General features: G+C 48.9%; 1 protein-coding gene across 2 annotated transcripts in view; it reads right to left on the minus strand.

Moving 5' to 3' along the window:
- Window positions 1-19,992, minus strand: part of COL6A2 (collagen type VI alpha 2 chain) — a 31,843-nt gene extending 11,851 nt beyond the window's left edge. The window contains exons 1-14 of one of the 2 annotated variants that reach the window (XM_045852436.1): window positions 19,839-19,991; window positions 5,386-5,528; window positions 4,593-5,191; window positions 4,329-4,349; window positions 3,513-3,578; window positions 2,664-2,717; window positions 2,537-2,581; window positions 2,206-2,232; window positions 1,932-1,958; window positions 1,781-1,825; window positions 1,128-1,181; window positions 647-709; window positions 431-493; window positions 76-165 (exon numbers count right to left, since the gene is read on the minus strand). In XM_045852436.1, coding sequence (XP_045708392.1) covers window positions 76-165; window positions 431-493; window positions 647-709; window positions 1,128-1,181; window positions 1,781-1,825; window positions 1,932-1,958; window positions 2,206-2,232; window positions 2,537-2,581; window positions 2,664-2,717; window positions 3,513-3,578; window positions 4,329-4,349; window positions 4,593-5,191; window positions 5,386-5,500 — 1,269 coding nt within the window. In that variant the 5' untranslated portion in view covers window positions 5,501-5,528; window positions 19,839-19,991. Of the gene's footprint in view, window positions 1-75; window positions 166-430; window positions 494-646; window positions 710-1,127; window positions 1,182-1,780; window positions 1,826-1,931; window positions 1,959-2,205; window positions 2,233-2,536; window positions 2,582-2,663; window positions 2,718-3,512; window positions 3,579-4,328; window positions 4,350-4,592; window positions 5,192-5,385; window positions 5,529-19,838 lie in introns of both variants that reach the window. The other variant, XM_045852437.1, reaches the window with a different exon arrangement.
- Window positions 19,993-20,515: the final 523 nt, after the last annotated feature.

The raw sequence follows: 20,515 nt of genomic DNA on the forward strand, positions 1-20,515 counted from the left end.
GGGCACAGGCCAGGAGGGGCTGGGCAGGCAGTGCTCTGGACCCTGGGCTTGGGGGCCTGAGACGTGTGGACTCACGGGCTCGCCTTTGCGTCCTCGAGGCCCGGGCCCGCCTTTGGCTCCTTTCACGCCAGAGCTTCCTGGGGCTCCGCTGTTGCCTGGATAGCCCTGTGGGGAGGTGACCACTCAGCCAGGTGGGGTGGCCCGGGCCACATGAGCAGGCTTGACCTTACTTGGTCAGGTGGGACCGGGTGTGACTTGGGGAGTCAGTGCTCCGTCACCCAGCCGCAGGACAGAGAGGCTGGTCGCTTGCTCAGGTGTGGGGCTGGCGAGGGTGCCTGCTCTCCGTCCTGCCCCCCACTTCTGTTGGCCCAGTGGGCACTGCGGTGTGTGGCCGGGACAGGAAAACGGGGACCCCCCCAGGGGCACTTGCCTTGCTTCCCTTGGCCCCGTCGTCTCCTGGGGGCCCTCTGCGTCCAGGGCGGCCAGGGTCCCCCTGGAAGGGTTTGGAGAAATCAGCCTCTCATCCCTTGGAGGTGGGCCAGGGGCAGGACTCTGGAGGGGCTGGGGTCACGCGCCTCCCCCACCACGTTGGCAGAGCACACTCTTGGTCTGCTCTGGCCGCCGCCCCATGGGCTAGGCCACCTACCTTGGCACCCTGGTCTCCAGGTTCCCCAGGGCTACCTGCGTCCCCTGGGTAGCCATCGGGGCCCTGTGAGAAAATGGGGAATGAAGCTGTCTGGGTCTCTTACTGAGAGCTGCACTTGGGGTTTCCCCACTAGCTCAAGGCCCGCTGACATGGGGATGGTGACCAGCCCCTCTCCCCCCTGCCCACATCCTCTGGATTGCATGCTCCACCTGGGTCTCGGTGGCCAGAACCCGCCAGACCTGGGCGGGATGACCAGATGAACCTCAGAGCTGAGCTGCCAGGACTCTGGGGACAGCTGCCCTGAGGCCATTCCATCCTGTTGTGACCCCCAACCCAGTCTGGTCCCTGGGCAGCGGCAGGGATGGGCAGGGCAGGGCCGAAGACAGAAACCAAGCGCAGGGACTCCCGGCTTCCCCGCCCCCACCTGGCGCCCACTCAGGGTTTCAACGTCAATGCAAAGAGGAGCCCGAGCCGTGCTCACCCGACTCCCGGCGTCTCCCTTGCAGCCAGGAGGCCCGATGCGCCCCAGCTTGCCCTGAAACAGGAGAGGGGAGCAGGTGTGTCAGGGGTGAGAGACAGGGGAGGGTGCACCGATGGCAGGTGTAAATGTGACAATGTGATAGGTACAGGCGCAGTCCGTGCCAGCCTATGAGCACTGGGTACACACGTGTGCTACTGTGTGTTTTAACGGCTTGACTGTCACGGTGGCATGGCTGTGGGAGCAGGAGAATGGCTGTGGCACAAGTGTCTAGAGCATCTCCTCCATGTGTGTGCATGCCTGTGTGCCGATGTGTGTGCATGGGTGAGTGCATGCATGAGATGTTTGTGTACTTGTGTGTACGTGTGTGAACTGCCACTCAGGCCAGTATGGGGTTGTGCAGGACAGACTGGAAAGTTCCTGCAAAGCTGTGCCTTGGTTTTCAGAAGCAAGCGTCCATTCCTGCGCTTGCAATGGCCCCATTTGTCCTGCGTCCGCAGCACAGGCACCGACTGGGACTGCTGCAGCCACGCACTGGGGAGAGGCCAGGCCCCAGGGAAGGAGCCGGGAGCCTGAGAGACGCTTGTGCTGTGCACAATCCCCCCCCACCCCCCACCCCGCCGGCCTGGGCTGCAGCCCTGGGGGGAGCACTCTACCTTCTGTCCATCGGTCCCGTTCTTGCCGGGCAGGCCGGAGGCACCCTGGAGGGAGAAGGGAGAGGGGACTCCTGTCAGCCCCGACCGTCATCCCTCGGCAAGGAGCAGGAAGGTAGGGTGCCCTGCCCACCCGGCCCAACACGCGGCTTACCTTCCGCCCGTCAGCTCCAAATTCTCCCTGTGCAGAAGGAAAGTGAGGCTGTGAGCTCAGGTCTGCAGCATTGCAGACCCCCCACCTGAGGGGTCCAGGTCTCCCCTTGGCCAAACACGAGGCCAGAAGGACCCCAGAACAAGGCCACCGCAGCACGAAGCCATCTAGTGGCCCCAGCAGGAACTGCAGGCTTGCCCAGGATGCTGTGGGGAGTCTGGGCTGAGGCTCAAGCAGACGCCAAGTGGAGTCTGGCCACTGGGAGCTGGACTCTCACCTTCTCTCCTTTGAAGCCAGGAACGCCCTGAGGTCGGAAGGAAAGAAAAGCAGCATTATGGCGGGGAGTATGTGTGTGACCCAGCAGGTCACCAGAGGGGGCAGTGGTCACCAGCCTCGGGTAGGGAGACGTGACTGGGGCTTGGGATAGACGTTTGGGTTGGGGACAACACTCAAAATGCTGAGGTGCTTCACTTCCTTGAGGTAGGGGAGGGGAGGCGGGCTGGGCCAGAGACATCCTGGTCCTTTGGGCTGGTCCCACCTGGAGCCAGGCAGCCCTTGGCTTGTCCCCAGTGTCCCCAGCCATCCGAGCTGGGCTGGGCGCAACTTGCCTTGGGTCCTGGGAATCCGATGGGGCCTTCAATGCCTGGGTCCCCCTGCGGAAGAACAAGGGGCCATGGGTGTAATAATTCCAGCCTGGAGAGCAGGGGCCTCGGGGCTGGGTGGGAGGACACGTACCTGCCGTCCTTTCTGTCCGGGCTCTCCAGGCTCACCCATGTTGCCCTTGGCGCCCTAAAAACAGACAACGGAAAAGGGGTAAGTTGAGGCAGGGAGGGGCAGGGTAGGCCATCAGGGACCCTATCACTGGCTCCTGGGAGGTGGAAGAGTGACGGTCTCGGTGTCAGCGTGGCTTGGCTGCTGGTCCCGCCCAGGCGACAACGGCAACGCCACATCAGGATGTCCCAGAGCACGGTCAGTGGCCCTGACCTCTGACCTCAGACCTCAGAGAATCCTGACCTCTGTCAGTCCCGGGCCTGTTTTGGCCTTTCTCTGAGCTCTGACCCCAGGTGGGGCGCCCACCAGGCCTCTCCGCAGCAGTGGCTCCGATCCCGCACCGGCCTGGGCAGCACCCACCCTCACGCCGTCCGAGATACTGACTTGTTGGCTTTAGAAGAACGTTTTAATGGCAAATGTTAATTTCAAAAATGTCTCTACTTTTGCCCTGGCTGGTGTAGCTCAGTGGATTGAACTCGGGCTGCGAACCAAAGTGTCACAGGTTCGATTCCCAGTCAGGGCACATGCCTGGGTTGCAGGCCATGACCCCCAGCAACTGCACATTGATGTTTCTCTCTCTCTCTCTCTCTACCCCTCCCTTCCCTCTCTAAAAATAAATAAATAAAATCTGTAAAAAATGTCTCTACTTTCCTCAAAATGTCACTTAAAAGGAAGTCGATCAAATGGAGCTTTAGTTTCTCCAGGGTCAGAAGTGTTGAACCCGTCGAAGTGTAGCTGGCCCGAAACTCATAGTTCAAGAGAGTCTGGGGGCTTCCCAGCAGGGCAGACTCCAGGGTGGGCCAAGTAGCTTACCTTCTGTCCGCGGTAGCCTTTGGGGCCAGGGGGCCCGGGGATCTCCAGACAGCTCACCTTGTAGCACTGAAATAAGAAGCAAGGGGCAGCGTGAGGGCAGCATGAAGAGTCCAGCTGTGGGGGAGGGAGGATGCTGCCCAGGCCCCCAGCCTGCTGGGGGTAGGCCACCCCGAGCACGGGGCTGGATAAAGGGCCAGAGTCAGGAGGTGCCCACCAGGGCGGGGGTCTATACATGCTGTAGTCCAGCTTTGGGAACCGAGGCTGGGCTGAGTGGTGACTAACGGCAGCAAGGACGAAAGAGCAGTCAGCTAGGCACCCCCATGCTTGCGTGTCACGCTGCTCTGCTGTCCCGGGGAGGGTGTGCCGGCAGGAGCCTTGCCGAGTGGGAAACGCTCCCTCCCCGCCTGTGAGCTGGAGCTGGGTGCACGGGCATGGCGGGGGGATGGGGTGATGTCAGGGACCCGGGGCCACACATCCCGTGCTGGGCATCCCACTGGCCACCTGACCTAGCTCAGGGGCACGGAGCTTGTCAGTCCAGGAGGCCACCCTCAGCCTCAATGCTCACCCACTTGGCGTGTGCTTGGTGGATGACCCTAACGTTGACCTCCTGGGTCCAAACAGCCTGGTTTGGACCGGAAGCCATCGTACCAAACCCAAGAGTCTCAGGCCCTACATGGAGCAGAGGGGTCTCTCTCCCGGGCGCCCAGGAAGTGCCAGGGGGCTGGCAAGGCGAAGTGTATAATCTCTGCTGGGTCAGCGCCTCAGAGGGCCCAGGGCACACCCGGCAGGGCTGGCAGGGACAGAAATGCCTCTCACCTCTCCATAGGCCTCATGTTTCTGCAGAAAAGACAGAGAGAAACCTTGGTTAGCCACGAGCTGGAGATCGGGGCTGCTCCGCATCTGGCAGGGAAGCCAGGGTATCGGAGCAGGCGGGACCTTGACCAGGCCTACCTCAGTCACAGAGGGTAAACTGAGGCTGATGCCCAGTGGTCAGGTCCCAGGGCTCCTGAGCCCACCCTCCACCCCACGCTGGTGGGTTGACGGTGGCCTTGGGAGGATGGGATGCCAAGGGCTGCTCACCATGACCTTGATGATGCGGTTGATGGTGTCCTGGTCGATCTCGGTGGAGTCCGGCCGCATGGTGGCGTAGTTGCTGCGGTAGAGCTCGTGGGGCGAGCTGGCGATTTCACGCAAGCCCTGCTCGTTCAGGTTCCGGTTCGGGGCCACAGCGAAGAGCCGGATGCCTTCTTCGCGGGCCCGCTCGGCCTGCAGCTTGATGCCACCGCACGGGCTGCCAGTGACGTGGCCGTCGGTGATGACCACGGCGAAGTTGACCGCGTCCTTGGTCCCCTGCTGCTGGACCTGCCTGGTCATGTTGGCCAGTGCACAGTCGGTAAAGGTGCCGCGGCGGAAGGAGCGGATGCCCTGCAGGCCCTTGATGAAAGAGGCCCGGTCGCTGCCTGGCTGGCTGAACACCTCCACCTGGTCGGAGAAGTGCAGGCCACCGTAGCGCCAGCTCAGGGCCACCTGGTCCAGGTACAGCTCGTCCTGCAGCTGGCTGATGAACTGTGGCACAAACTGCTGCATGTGGTAGAGCAGGCTGTCAGTGGGGGACTGCATGGTGACGCTCTCCGAGGTGTCCAGCACAAAGTACACGTTGACGGGGCAGTCGGCTTTCTCTGGGGGACACGGGAGGAGTCACTCGGCTGCACACCGGGGGCCTGCGACGGGCTGTCCTGGGACCCTGTGCACGTGGGCGGTCCTGGGCTCTGCCTCACACCGGCCACACCTGCACGCAGGGCCCTGGCTCCCCACCAGCTGTCCCTGCTCTGCCCTCTGCTTACCACAGGAGCCCCAGCCCCCGAGGCTGTACCTGGACAGGTGCTTCTCTCTGAAGTTTCGGGCGCGATGACGAGCTGCTGCTGCTGGGCGTGCACAGCCCCCAGGAGCCCCCAGAGCAGGAGGGCAGAACAGGAGCCTCGGAGCATCTTGGCAGCACCCGTGGTCCCTGACGTCCTGCAACAGGGAGGAGTGGCTGCTGCAGACAGTGCCCTTCTCTCCCTCCTGGGGAAGCCCTCCTCCCCAGGTGGTGGGGGTGGCACACACAGTGGGTCAGCCAGCATGGGGCTCAGGGACTCAGGTGGGGGCCACAAATGACTAGGGGGTGCAGAGAGCACCAGCTTTGGGCTCAGTTCTGGGTGGGATTAGCTCGTTCCCCATTGTTCCCACCCTGGAGGCTGGGTCTGGAAGACAGGCAGATTGACCAGTTGACCACATTGTGAGAACAGAGCAGCATGGACAGGGCAGGGGGTGTGCTGGTGGGGGGCAGGGCAGAGAGGTCAGCTTGGGCTGACTGGGAGGAGAAACATCAGGGGACGGGTGATAGAGGGACCGGCCAGGGTTGGGGGTGGGCCTTGGTACTTGATTCCATCGCTTAAATGACCCCACACTGACCAGTTAGGGAAAATGGCCTCTGGGATGGAATATAGGGGCCAAGACCCAGACAGGCCTGGAGGCTGGCAGGCAGTGGGTGCTCGGAGTTGGGGTACCTTCCCCAGAGCCATTCACTGTGCCCAGGCGTGTTTCCACAGACGTGAGCTTTCCCTGCCCCTTGCTGCCCTCTGCCAGGCCCACCCTGCAGCTGCACAGCCTGGAAGAGCACCTGGAGGCCAGGGCAGGGTGGTGAGGCTGGGCTTTGGGGACCAGATGTGAGAGGAATGAGGACTGTCTGTGGGAAGGTGGGGAAGGGACATGGCTTGGCTCTTCTGGTGGGGACCCCTGCAGCCCCCAGCTGCCTCTCAAAGCCCCAGAAACACTCTCAAGCAGCCTTGGCAGAAACCCTTGAGAGGAGGAACCGAGGCCTTCAGCTAACAGCTGGGGGAGTGAGCCATCTTGTAGGCATATCCTGCGTCCCAGTCAGGGCGTCACATGACCATGACCCTGGCCAATACAGACCATGGCTGCGCCTCCTAAGGGCCCTTGAGCTGGAACCACCCAGTCAAGCCCCTCTTAAATTCCTGAACCACATAAATTATGAGACAGTAAATGCTTCTTGCTTTAAATCACTGAGTTTTGAGGCAATTTATCATGTAGCAATAGATAACTATTAGAGACATCAAACTCCCCACAGCATTGTAGACAGAAGGCCATGAGACAGTAACTTTGGAATTTTGAGAAAAACAAAATGCACCAACAATGTCTTCCCAGTCCATTTATCTTTCATGTACAAGAATCCAAGTCTCAAGTGAAAATGGGCTCAGATCTGCACTACCTACATACCATTGTTAAAAAAAAATCTGCAAGGAATTTATTCAGATAACAGAATAAATAAAAAGGCAAAGAAACTTGAGAAATACCACGAAATGTAGAAAATGAAGAGAAAAGGAGTCAGGAAGCATAAAATTCAATGCCCGAAAAATGACATAGATCCGTTGTGACAATAAACGTGAATGGCTTAAACTCTCCTGTTAAAGAGAAACCTTCCGCAGTTGGACAGAGAAATGGAGCCCATGCCAACGGCGTCTATGAGAGCCACACTTTAAGGTGAGTGTCACAGGTGGTGCAGAGACAGTGAGTGGGGACAGGTGGGCGCAGGTGGGAGAAAAGGGGCAGTGCTGTGTGAGACTGGGTAGCACTTACCACAGAAGAGTGAGGGATGGGGCCAAGGGACAGACACAGGCTGCAGTCTAGTTATAAGTCTTTATGTACTCAATGTCATGATATAAACTGTGTAAAGCAACATCTAAAAAACTGAAGAAAAACTTACAAACGTTAGTCTTCTGGTAGAAGACAAACTCACCTTTTTAAGTTGTTGACAGATCAGATACACAAAATATAGAATCTGAATGTCCATTTTTATGAAACTTTGAGAGTAACAAATAGGGAATATATATACATGTGCATTTTAAAGATTTTATTTATTTATTTTGAGAGAGAGGGGAAGGGAGGGAGAAAGAAATGGAGAGAAGCATCAATGTGTGGTTGCTTCTCGCATGCCCCCAACTCGGGACCCGGCTCGCAACCCAGGCATGTGCCCTGACTGGGAATCAAACCGGTAACCCTTTGGTTTGCAGGCCGGCACTCAATCCACTGAGCCATACCAGCCAGGGCAGGAATATGTATTTTTTAAACATAAAGGATTTGGATAATGTGAATAAAACACATACATATTAATTACCTATTTATGTCTTTGAAGCCTAGAAGTAAGAAATATATACCATATTTTTCGGACTTCCCCAAATTTGGGAGGAAAAGGGGGTGCATCTTATAGTCCAAATGTAGCTTACCTGGTTCGCTGTGGGGGTGGGGCAGCTGTGGAGTGGGGTCACAGGTTATTAAATATTTTACCACACTTTTTGCTTCAAAAATTTTTTCCTATTTTCTGCCTCTAAAACCCAGGTGTGTCTTATGGTCCGGTGCATCTTATAGTCCTAAAAATATGGTATTTTTTTTTTAAATTTTATTTACTTATTTTTAGAGAGAAGGGGGGAGAAAGAGAAAGAGAGGTAGGAAAACATAGATGCATGAGAGAAACATCGATCAGTTGCCTCTAGCATACTTCCAACCCAGGGCCGGCCCACAACCCAGGCATGTGCCCTGACTGGGAATTGAATTGGCGACCTTTTGATTTGCAGGATGACACCCAACCCACTCAGCTAAACCAGTCAGGGTAGGAATATATATATTTAAAATTTTTTTTACAAAACTTGCTCCTAGAGTATGCTACAAGGAAAGCTTTAATTTATTTTTTTTAAGTGGGAATTGTACAGATCAAATTCTCTGAGTTGCAATGCACAACCAGCCACTGATAAGACAAAGGAAAAAATCAAAACACCTGAAAATTAAAAAATTCAGTTTTATAAAAACTACATAGAAATTAATAACAATGAGAATTGTTACACATAAAAACAAACATGAGAAAGCCAAAGCTATAATCAGAGGAAAATGTATAGCCGTAGATACTTCATGTTATAAAATGAGAAATTATCATAACAAGTTAGGCATGTAGTTGAAGTAACTAGAGACAAAGAAAAGGAACAAGATAAGTCTCAGGAAAGCAAGAGAGAGAAAATAATAAAAAATAAATCAATTGATTAAAAAGTACTCAGACTAGAATAAAAAATAGATCTAAGAGCTGACTCTTTGAAAAGGACAATAAAATAGAAAAAATTTTTTAGCAAGTCTAATCATAAATACAAATATGAAAATATACAAATTTAAGAATAAGTAAAATAATATAATATATGAGGGAGGTTTTTGTGGCTGTTTGTTTTTAACAGCCATACCACATGCAGCTCTGAGCTAGTGCATGTGAAAGACTATTTTCTGGAAAAATTTTGAGGAGAGGTGATGAATTGGCTAGACTCTGTTCTAGAAGGAATGGACACACTGGAAGGAAGTATATCCCCAAAGGCTCTTGCCCAGGCAGCTTTTGAATGATTCCTTTGCATCTTCTAGGACAAACACATATCTGCTATTTAATCTGCTTCAGGACATAAAATTATAAGCTTCTTTTCAATTCATTTTTAAACGTGGCAAAACTCGAGACCAAAAGTTGACAAAAGAAATCCCAAAAAGAAGTTCTACAAAAATTTTAATTAATCTTAGAAAATAAAATCCAGTAGTATATTAAGGACCACTAGACCAGAACAAAGATTTAGTTACAATAAAAATACAATGATGCAACACTAGGGAATATATTGATGTAAGTCACTTTACTATAGAAAATAGGAAATCATTTTCTGCTTTAATAGAGCCCCCAAATGCCTATTACTGATTAAAAAAAAAAACAAGGAAAAACTTCACAACAAACGTGTTGGATTAAGATTATAAAGTATATATATTTTAAATTTAGACCCAATATCATATTTTATGTGAAAACTAAAATAGAGGTTCTTTTCTTTGTGGGTCACAGACCCTTTTAGGATTCTGGACAATTTCACCTGACAGAAATGCACAGATATGTGTATATCAGAAATCATATCCTTTAAGAATTCAGGGAGTCCATGGACCTGATCCTGGATTAAAAACTCTTGCACTCAAAGAATGCCTATTAGAATAAAAAAAAGAAAAAGATAAAGAGTGTTCATCTCCCTCTATTATTCAGTGTTGTGTTGGAAGCCAATGCAATAAGACAAAAAAAAACCCCCCACAAAAAACCCAAAGTATAAACAGGACGGTAACTGCCCTGTTTAAGATGGGACTGTCTACCTAGAAAACCCAATGAAATCAACTGAACACAGTTTAGGGGAGAGAGAGAAAGGTGGGAAGAGTAGAATGCAGTGAGGCAGTTAACATTATTGTGTATATACACACACATATATGTTCAAAAGCTATACATTTTCTTTTATTAGTAACAACCAATTAGATAATGTAATAAAAAAACCCAGAATTTAAACTAGCAAGAAAAAAAAACATGTAAATCCAAGGAATAAACTTAACAAAATTCTATTTTCAGAATGTGCAAGCCTTAAGAAAAACTAAAACGTTTTCTAAGGAACACATTGGAGAGATAAATCTTGGTTTTGGATGAGAAATACAGTATTTAAGAATATTAGTACTTCTGACTAAATATAAAACTGAATAAAAATTTGATTAAAATCTTCAAGAAAAGTTTTTGTTTTTTTGCTCCTATGTACTGACAAAATAAATCTAAGGTTAATCTGGACGCATAAGTAAAAGTAGCTCAGAAAAATAAAAAATAAGGGGTGATGAGGAAATACGCTAGCAAGTGCGAATGATACAATCAGCTTATGGTGATTGAGCATTTGTGGTTTTGGTGCTGGAACAGGGCAGCTGACCACACAGCAGTGGGCACAGTGACATACACGGACTGAGGAAGTGAGATGGTGGCCTTCAGAGCAGGAAAAAAAAAGGGCTGGGACAAGGGCTCACAATGTGAGCAGGAGTGAAGGTAACCCCGCCTCGCACAGGACACCCAAATAAGTCTCAGGAGAAGGAACTGAGTGCCAAACATGGGCCAAAAAAGTCTTTGAAGAAAACAGAAAGGATGAAATTCAGTACAGCATCTTCCACAGTCACTCTCCACTGGACACTGTGCTCCATCACTTAGCACTCACGCAGTCCTTGGACGTAGGCACTATGAGAACACCATTCCATAGAGGAGGGAGCTGAGAGTAAGTGCAGGTAACCTGTCCAAGGTATTCAGCTAAAGGCTGAGGTCCAAACCCAGGCAGCTTGGGTCCAAGTTTCCACTCCTGACAACTGGGCTTCCACACATGACCCTCATTACAACAAAAGCAACATGAGCAGAGTGGGAACAGACTAAGAACCAGGCAACAGACTTCCCAATTCGTGATCAAGATGTTACATTTTTAAGGTTTAAAATTTGTGATGGCTTCTTACTAGGTGTGTACATATTTATAATGGTCATATCTTCTTGCTGTATTGAACCTTTTATTAGTATATAATGTCCACCTTTGTCTTTTATTATTGCTTTTGATTAAAGTCCACTTTCTCTGTTATAATATAACCACCCCTGAATTCTTTTGGTGCATGGAATAAACTTTTCCACCCTTTCACTTTCAACTTATTTGTGTCTTTGGATATAAAGTGAATATTTGTAGAAAGCAATATAGTTGAATTATTTTTTATTTATTATTATTTTAAAAGATTTTATTTATTTATTTCTAGAGAGGGAAGGGAGAAAGAGAGAGAGAAATATCAACGTGCAGTTGCTGGGGGTCATGGCCTGCAACCCAGGCATGTACCCTGACTGGGAATTGAACCTGCGACACTTTGGTTCACAGCCTGCGCTCAATCCATTGAGCTATGCCAGCCAGGGCTTTATAGTTGTATTACTTTTAAAAAATCCATTCTTCTAGTCTCTGTCTCTTGATTGGAGGGCTTATCCATTTACATACAACTAAAGGAACTACTGATAAGGAGAGGCTTACTTTTGTCATTTTGTTATTGTTTTCTTCATGCCTTAAAGCTTTTTTGTTCCTCGTTTTCTGCATCACTTTCTTCTTTTGTGTTTAGTTGATTTTTGTAGTGAAACATTTACATACACTTTTCACTTCTTTTGCATATATACTTTAGGTATTTTCTTTGTGGTTACCATGGGATTACAGTTAATATCCTAAAGTTATAATACTGTAATTTGCAGTTATGCTAGCTTTATTTCAATAACATACAAAGTCTTTGCTCTTTTAAGAGCTCCATCCCTAGCCCCTTCATTTATTGATGCCACAAAATTACATCTTTAATAAATTTTTAAATTAAAAACATTTTTTCAAATACACTTTACATTCAATATTATTTTGTAATAGTTTCAGGTGAAAAGGACATCTTTATCAGTGTGTCCAAAAATGTAAACAAATATTTTTAATACATTAGTCCCTTAGATCATGTAGAAAACAAAATATGAAGTTACAAACCAAAATTACAGTTATACTAGCTTTTAGACTAATGATTGTTTTTTAAAGTATTCATGTCTTAAATCATGTAGAAAACAAAAAGTGGAGTTACACATCATTGTTACAACAAGAATAGATTTTTTTTATAATCGCTCATGTATTTATCTTCATTGAGAACTTTATTTCTTCTTAGGCTTCGAGTTACCATCTAGAGTGCTTTCATCTCACCTTGCAGGGCTCCCTTGGGCATTTCTTGCAAGGCAGTTTTGGATGGTTTAACAAACTCCCTCAGCTTTTGGTTTACCTGGAATGTCTTAATTTTACCCTCACTTTTGGAGGACAATTTTGCTGGTATAGGATTCTTGGGTGACAATTTTTATTTTCTTTTAGTATTTTGAATGTATCAGCCCACTGCAGCTCATCTCCAAAGTTCCTGATGAGAAATCTGCTAATAACCTTATTGAGGATCCCTTGGGTATGATGAGTCATTTCTCTCTTGCTAATGTCAAAATTCTCTTATCTTTTGAGTTGTATTATAATGTGTCTCAGTGTGACTTTCTTTGAGTTCATTCTACTTGGAGTTCATTGATTTACTTCAATGTTTATATTTATGGTACTCATAAAATTTGGGAAGTTTTTGACCATTATTTCTTCAAATATTTTCTCTGCTCCTCTCCCCACCCCACCTCCTTCTGAAACTCCCACAATAGGTATGAAGGTCCTTTAGGCTTGGTTCACTTTTCTGTAATCTTTTTCCTTTCTGTTCTTCAGAACATTGTCTTATCTTCAACTTCACTGATTCTTTCTTCTGTCTGTTCATATGTCTTCGACTCTCTCTAATACATTTTACAAATTATAGTTATTGTACTTTTCAGCTCCATTGTTTCTAGATTCTACATAGGTTTTCTGTGTCTTTATTGATATTTCCATTTTGTTCAGGCATTGTCTTCTTGACTTTCTCCATGCCTTCCTTTATTTTAGTTCTTTGAGCATATTTAATGGTTGTGTTAAAGTCTTTGTTTAGTAGATCCACCACCAGGTCTCTTTCAAGGACAGTTTCTGTTGGTTTATATATTTTTTCCTTTGAGTGGGCCGTACTTTCTTGTTTCATACATGTATGTCTTGCAATTTTTGGTTGACAACTGGATATTTGAATCTAATAATGTGGTAACTCTGTAAATCATATTCTTTCCCTTCACTAGGGTTTGCTGGTTGTCTTTATTTGTTTTTGTTTTGATTGTTGTAGGCTGTCTCTGTGCCAAGGATCAGTCTGAGATATAAATGTAAGATCTTCTCAGGTTTTTCCTGAGCCTGCACCTTCCCCTGGGCATGTACATGTAGCTGTTTTTGAATGTCCTAGTCTTCAGTGTCTGGCTCCCAAAAGGAGAAAAAGAAAAACAAATGGGAGGAAAAGATGCCAACCCTTTAAATCCCCTTGAAGTAAATTCAGCCGGGGAGGAAAGGACTTGCAGTGATGGGGGAAATGTAACAACAATGGCAGCCTCAACAGGTTTGAAAATAAATTACACAAAGTGTCTTCTCTGATCATGATGGGATAATGTTAGAAGCCAGTAAGAAAAGAAAAATAGAAAAATTTACAAAATTGTGGAAATTAAACAACTCACTCTTAAACAACCAATAAATGAAAGACAAAATCACAAGAGAAATTAGGAAATACTCAGACACTAATAAAAATGAAAACAAAATATACCAAAACCTAAGAAACACAGTGAAAGTATTGCTAAGGAGAAAATTTACAGCTCTAAATATAAAAACATAAACATAAAAAACAAGAAACATTTCAAATTAATAATCTAAGTTTATAATTTAAGGAACTAGAAAAAGAACAACAAACTAAACCCAAAGATAAGGAAAGGAAAGACATAACAAAGATTATAGGAGAGATAAATATTAAAATAGGTAATAGAAAAAAATAGAGAAAATAAATGAAACCAAAAGTTGGTTCCTTGAAAAGACCAGTATTTTTTTTATTCACTTTGAGAGAGAGAAGGGAGGGGGGGAGAGAGAGAGAGAGAGAGAGAGAGAGAGATATCAGTGTGCGGTTGCTGGGGGTTATGGCCTGCAACCCAAGCATGTACCCTGGCTGGGAATTGAACCTGCGACACTTTGGTTCGCAGCCTGCGCTCAATCCACTGAGCTATGCCAGCCAGGGCAAAAGACCACTATTGACAAACCTTTAGCTAGATCGACTAGGAAAACATAGAGAAGGTTCGAATTACTGAAATCAGAAATGAAAGTGGGGGCTTTACTAGGAATTCTACAGAAATAAGAAGGATTATAAGGGAGTACCATAAGCAATTGTATGCCAACAAATCAAGTAACCTGGATAAAATGGATGCATTCCCAGAAACACAAAGCCTACAAAGGCCAAATCATGAAGAAATAGAAATTATGAACTGACTTAAGTAGTAAGGAGATTGAATCAGTAATTAAAATCTGACAAAGAAAATCCCTGTACATGATGGCTTCATTGGTGAATTCCACCAAACATTTAAAGGAAAGTCTAACACCAATACTTCTCAAACTTTTGCATTTCAATTCACCAGATTTCAATTTAAGAGGAGGGAATACATTCTAAGTCATTCAATGAGGCCAGCATTACCCTTACACCCAAACCAGAAAAAGACACTACAAAAAAAGAAAACTAGAAACCAATACTCCTTATGAACATTGGTACTATAATCCTCAACAAAACATCAGCAAACATAATTCAGTAGAATAGTAAAAGCATTAACCATCATGACCAAGTGGGTTTTATTTCTGGAATGCAAGGATGGTTCAACATATGAAAATCTATCAATGTAATACACTGCATTAACACAATTAAGGAAAAAAAAAACCCTAATGATTATCTCAATCAATACAGAAAAAACCTGTGATAAAATTCAACACCCTTTCATAATAAAAACACCCAACAAACTAGGACTAGAAGGGAACTACCTCAATATTATAAAAGCCAGATATGAAAATTCCATAACAAACATCATCAAACACCAACGGTGAGAGACTGAGCTTTTCCTCTAAGACCAGGAACAAAGCTAAAATGCCCACTTTGGTCACTTCTACTCAACATAGTGTTAGAAGTCCTCACCTTAGCAATTAGGCAAGAAAAAGAAGGAGAAAGCATTCAAATAGAAAGAATGAAATAAAATGATCTGTTTACAGATGATATGATCTTATATGTAAAAATTCCTAAAGATCCCACAAAAAGAAGCTTAGAATAAATAAATTCAGCAAAGTGCAGGATACAAAATCAACACTGAAAAATCAGTTACAGTTTGGTTCACTAACAATGTACACTAACAAGGGAAATTAAGAAAACAATTCCATTTACATTAGCATCAATAGAAGAAAATAGGAATTACTGTCACCAAGGAGGTGAAATATTTATTCACTGAAAACTATAAAACATTTCTGAGAGACATTAAAGATATAAAGAATATCTGTACCATGGATTAGAAGACTTAATAGTAAGATGTTAATAGCACCAAGGTGATTTACAGATTTAATGCAATCTTTACCAAAATCTCAATGTTGATTTTTACAGAAATAGAAAAATCCCTTCTAAAGTTAATAAGGATTTTCAAGAGACCCCAAATAGCATTAAAAATCCTAAAAGAGAAGGACAAAGCTGAAGAGCTCATACTTTCTGATTTCAAGACTTACTACAAGGCTACAATAATCAGAACTGTGGTAATGGCATAAAGACAGATAACATAGACCAATGGAATAGAATAGGGAATCCAGAAGTAACCCTTGCATATATAGTGAAATGATTTTCAAAAAGGGGTCATGACCATTCAGTGGGAGAAAAGACAGTTTTTCAACAAATAGTGCAGGAAAAACTGGATATCCACCTGCAAAAGAATGAAGTTGGAACCTTACCTAACACCACACATAAGAATGAACTCAAAATGGACCCATAACCTAATGTAAGATCTAAAACTATAAAAATTTAGAGGAAAACATAGGGTGAAATCTTCACAATGCTAGGTTTGGCAATGGTTTCTGGGACATGACACCAAGGGCACAAACAGCTCAAAAAATTGACAAATCAGCTTTCATGAAAATTGAAAACAAAATTAGGAGTAAAAAAGCAACCTGCAGAATGGGAGAAAACATTTGCAAATCATTTTTCTGATAAGGGATTAATATCCATAATACATAGAGAACTAAAAATCAGCAATAAGAAATCCCCAAACAACCGGAGTCAGGATGAGCAGAGGACTTGAACAGACATTTCCATAAAGAAGAATTACCAATGGCCAATCAGCACACAAAAAGATGCTCAGTATTACCATTAGGGAAATGCAAGTCGAAATTATGGGATGACACATCACACTGATGGGGAGAGCTACTATAAAAACCCCCAGAAAACAATAAGTGTTGGAGACAATGTGGGGAAACTTGAACTGTTTGCTGGGAATGTAAAATGGTAGGGCTGTTGTGGAAAACAGTATGGTGGTTCCTTAAAAAAAATAAAAGGTTTACCGTATGTGTATGGTCTAGCAATTCCACTTCTGGGTATATACTCAAAGGAATTCAGAGCAAAGAGATAGTTGTACACCCATATTCACAGCAGCACTACTCGCAGTGGGTGTGCATAACATGCAAGCAACCTAAGCGCCCAGTGATGGATGAATGGGTAAGTGTAATGTGGTCTGTACATACAACGGAATATTACTCAGCGTTAAAAGGGAGGGGAATTCTGACACCTACTACAACATGGGTGAGCCTCAAGGAAATTATGCCAATAAAATAAGCCAGTCACAAAAAGACGAAAATTAATGATTCCAATGATATGAGATACTTACCTCAAAAATCATAGATAGGAGGTAGAATGGTGGCTGTCAGGGGCTGGGGGAGGGGCTGGGGACTTAAAGGTTTAAAGGGGACAGACTTCAGTTTTGTGAAATGAAAAGAACTGCAGAGATGGATGGGCATAACAGTATGAATGTACTTAATAGCATTGAACTATACACTTAAAAATGGCTGAGTTGATAAATTTTGTTATGTGTATTTTGCCACCATTTTTAAAAATTGCGGGGGGGAAGCTCTTACAAATTAGCAAAAAATCAGCACCCATGAGACAATTGGGGAAATCATCAGCTGGCAAGTAAGCTGACAACCCTGCAGGCAGTAATCCAAACCTGTTGGACCAAGCAAAAACCCAAGACTCGCAGACAAACCAACCAGGCGGCACTCCTCATCTAGGAAATTGGCAAATGAGGAAAAAGGCAGGGACTCTGCCCGTCGTTGGTCCCTCATGACGGACACCAGGGTCCTTCTCCACCTCTCTGGTGGGCGTGTAACAACAGCCTTGAAAAAGCACTGACACCTTTCACAAGCTCTGACCCAGACTCTGCCGTCCTGGGAGAAGGGGCCCCTCCCAGCTGCCCCCGCCCCCCCAATCTGCTCATCACAGAGTCTACAATGGGCCACCACCGCTGGTGTGGCGTGGGGCATTGACATGTGTTAGGTCCCCAGTGGGTCTGTGGAGAATGCTGCTCTATGACATGGCCCAAACCCAATGTGCGCCCTCAAGTGGGAGCCACCCCCCCCACCCCCCACAGCCTGTTCAGTGAGCTGGACCCTATGAACCCAGGGTCCCCTCTGGCTTTGCACAAAGGTGCCAGAGGAACCACAAGAGGGATTGACCCACTGACATGTGGGCCCATGTTTTTTTAAAAAAAATCAAACTATAGTATCTGTGTTGCTCCTGAAACAATCACAAGAACTCGTTTTCCCAGGACTGTAGAGTGTTTCGTGGCTGCAGACATGATCTGCCCACACCCCGTGCGCCTGGAGGGCCCCCTAGCAGCCCTGGCAGGTAAAAAGGGCAGGTGCTGTCTATTTATCCCGGACCCCTTCTACAGATGAGAAACCGGAGGCCGAAGGGGAGGGTGGGAGCGGCCCAAGCCCTTTGCTGAGGCCCAGGAAGAGCCGTTGGGCCCAGCCCCTTCTTCCAGGCACTGGCCATTCCATTTCTGTCCTGGTCCATGCCTGCTGGGGAGCTCGTATGAGGCTCCTCTGCTGTCCAGGGCTCCCCACACGCCCAAGGGACCGTAGGTAGCCCCCTCCGCAACAGAGCCACCCGTGCGGGCTGGCAATGCAGAGCCACCACTGGGCGTCGGTGTGCACTGCCCAGTGCGAGGGACCTGTGCCCCACCTGACCAGGTGGCCCGGTGGATCAAGCCCAACTCTCGCCCTGGACATTACCTTCCCTGTGGCTTCTCCCGCTGCAGATGAGCCCAGCGACGGGCCCAAGCAGCTGTGTTCTGCACAGGTCTCCCAGGTCACTTTCGTCAGCACAGTGTGGCAGCTCCCAAGTGGCCAGAGTGGCCCAGAGACCCACTGAAACCCATGTCCAGCCACGGGGACACACCTAGGCCCTGGGCACCCCGGGCCTCAGGGTACCAGGGGATCAGGAGTTTCTGAGTCAAGTACGCCTGGGGGGCCCAAGCCCTCTCCCCGCCCCGCTCTCCTGCTTCCGAATGCCTGCAGGAAGGCAGACAGCTTCCCTCCTGGAGCCCCAAGGGCCTGTCCCGCCTCCCGGCCTTGGATGTTAGGCAAATGCAAGATGGCCTCCTGGCCAGAACTCCTATAATGAAAGGAAAAAGCCAGGGGAATCTGTGGATCTCCAGCCTACTTCTTTTTGGGCATCCATCTGAAAGTGAAATTCCTCTCATCTGGGACAGCTGGGTAGACCAGGGGTGTGGGCGTTGGGGCTGGCCACCTCTTCTCTGGGTGCAGGGTCGTATTCTAGGTGGGCACTGGGTGGAACGGTGAGAACACCTGGGCCACCACACCCTCCTCTTTGTGTGTGTTGTTACTGTGTCACTAGGGTCAGTAGGCCTCTCAGAGGTTGCCCCCCCACCCATTCCCTGAGGGTGCTGGAACTCTGCTGGGATGGGTGAGGAGTCCTGGGTGGGGCGGGGCCTGGCCCAGCAGGGAAGCCACCACAGGCGGGATCAGCTGGGCTCCCCCCTCACTCCCTGCGACTGCCTCTCACCCTGCTGCTTAGTCTCCCACTCACCCTGCTGCTTAGTCTCCCAGCGGAGTTTGCGGGAGGAAGCCGGGCTGTGGAGGGCTCCTCCAGCCGCAGGGGAATGGGGGAAAGGCTGGGTTGTTGCTCACTCTGTGGGCAGGGGTGTATGACCTGTTTCCCTCTGCACCCTGTTCCTACCCTGGGGGTATTGGAGACCCCGTCCTCCCCTAGTGCCCCCAGGAGCTCATTCTATCCTGGCTTCTCTTTCCAGGAGGAGAAGCACCCTCTCCCTCAGCCCAGGGGAGAGGGGCTAGCACCTTTGGAGACCCTGTGCTCAGTTCACATCACAGCTGGTGAGGGGGGGGTGGTCTTCCCAGGGGCTCACTTGGGCCCTCAACCCTTGAAGGTGTCTTCCAGGCCTCAGACCTCCCAGCCGCTCACTGGAACAGATCTGAGTTCAGATGCTGAGCCCCTCCGGCTGTTTGGCGACTTGGGGAGGTGGTGAGGTCCCTGCAGACAGCCCCAATTTCTGCATCTTAGCGTTGAGCCCAGGAATAAGGAAGGAGTCCCCTTCCCAACTGCGTCCCAGAAGAGACCAAATGGGGGGTCAGCGCGCAATTAACTCGGCACCCCCTGGTCCCACCGCCCAGGCAGCTAAGGCGCGGACGTGAGGAACTGTGATCTGGCGCCCAGCGGTTGGAGTGGGGCCGTGAAAGAGGGCCCGTTACCGCGGGCGGGGGGAGCCCGTAGGGACACCGTCCTAGGAGGGCCCATCCCGGGTGCCCTTGGGACCCAGGTCCTGCGCGCTCCTGTCCTGTCCTGTCCTGTCAGGCAGGACTTGCTAACGAGCGGGAAGCGGCTCCCGGCGGCTGTCCGGGTCCCAGGGCTAGACCACATCCCCACGCAGAGGGTCCCGGTCCCAGGTCGAGGGGTGCTTACCTGACCCTGAGCGCGCGCGCGGGGCGCCCTCGCCGGACACGTCCCGAGGAGGCTCCGGGTCTTGACCGCCGAGAGTCGGCGCGGAGTGGGCAGGAGGGAGGGGACCACGGGAGGGGCCGCGGTCTTTATACCCACCCCGCCCCCTCCCAGCCCGCCCCCAGATGCGCGGCCACCGGGAGGCGCTGCGGCCACGCGTATGGGCCGGTAGGGGGTACCGCGGGCAGAGGGGACGGTGGGGGGAACCCGGGAAGGGCCGAAAGGGAGTGAGGGGCGGAAAAGCTCCCCTCCGGCTCCCGAGGCGCGGCGACGGTGGGGCACTGCCACTTCTCCACAAACTATCCTGAGCGAAGTCAGAGGCCCTCCCCACGACGGGCTGGTCTGACTGCTGCCCCCGCCCCACGTCCCAGGACACGTCCACTCGGGGCTGGGGACCACGCCCGGCACCGAGGGTTGACCAGGGGCGACCTGCACTCCCCCTCAAAGGAGCTGCCCTTGGCTACTGTGCCGCCGGACCCTCCCGCCGAGGCGTCCCCCAACTCAGAGTCCCCAGCTCAGTGTCTCCCTGTGCAAGCACAGCGGGTCTGCGGCCTTTCCCTGTCCGCGGAGGACCCACAGCTCCCGCCGCAACGCGCAGGTCGGAACACGTGTCCTTCCTTGGTGGCCTCCTCCGGCCCTGC

Source organism: Phyllostomus hastatus, unplaced genomic scaffold (assembly GCF_019186645.2).
Source record: "Phyllostomus hastatus isolate PE091 unplaced genomic scaffold, TTU_PhHast_1.1 phas_contig_948, whole genome shotgun sequence".
NCBI lineage: Eukaryota > Metazoa > Chordata > Mammalia > Chiroptera > Phyllostomidae > Phyllostomus > Phyllostomus hastatus.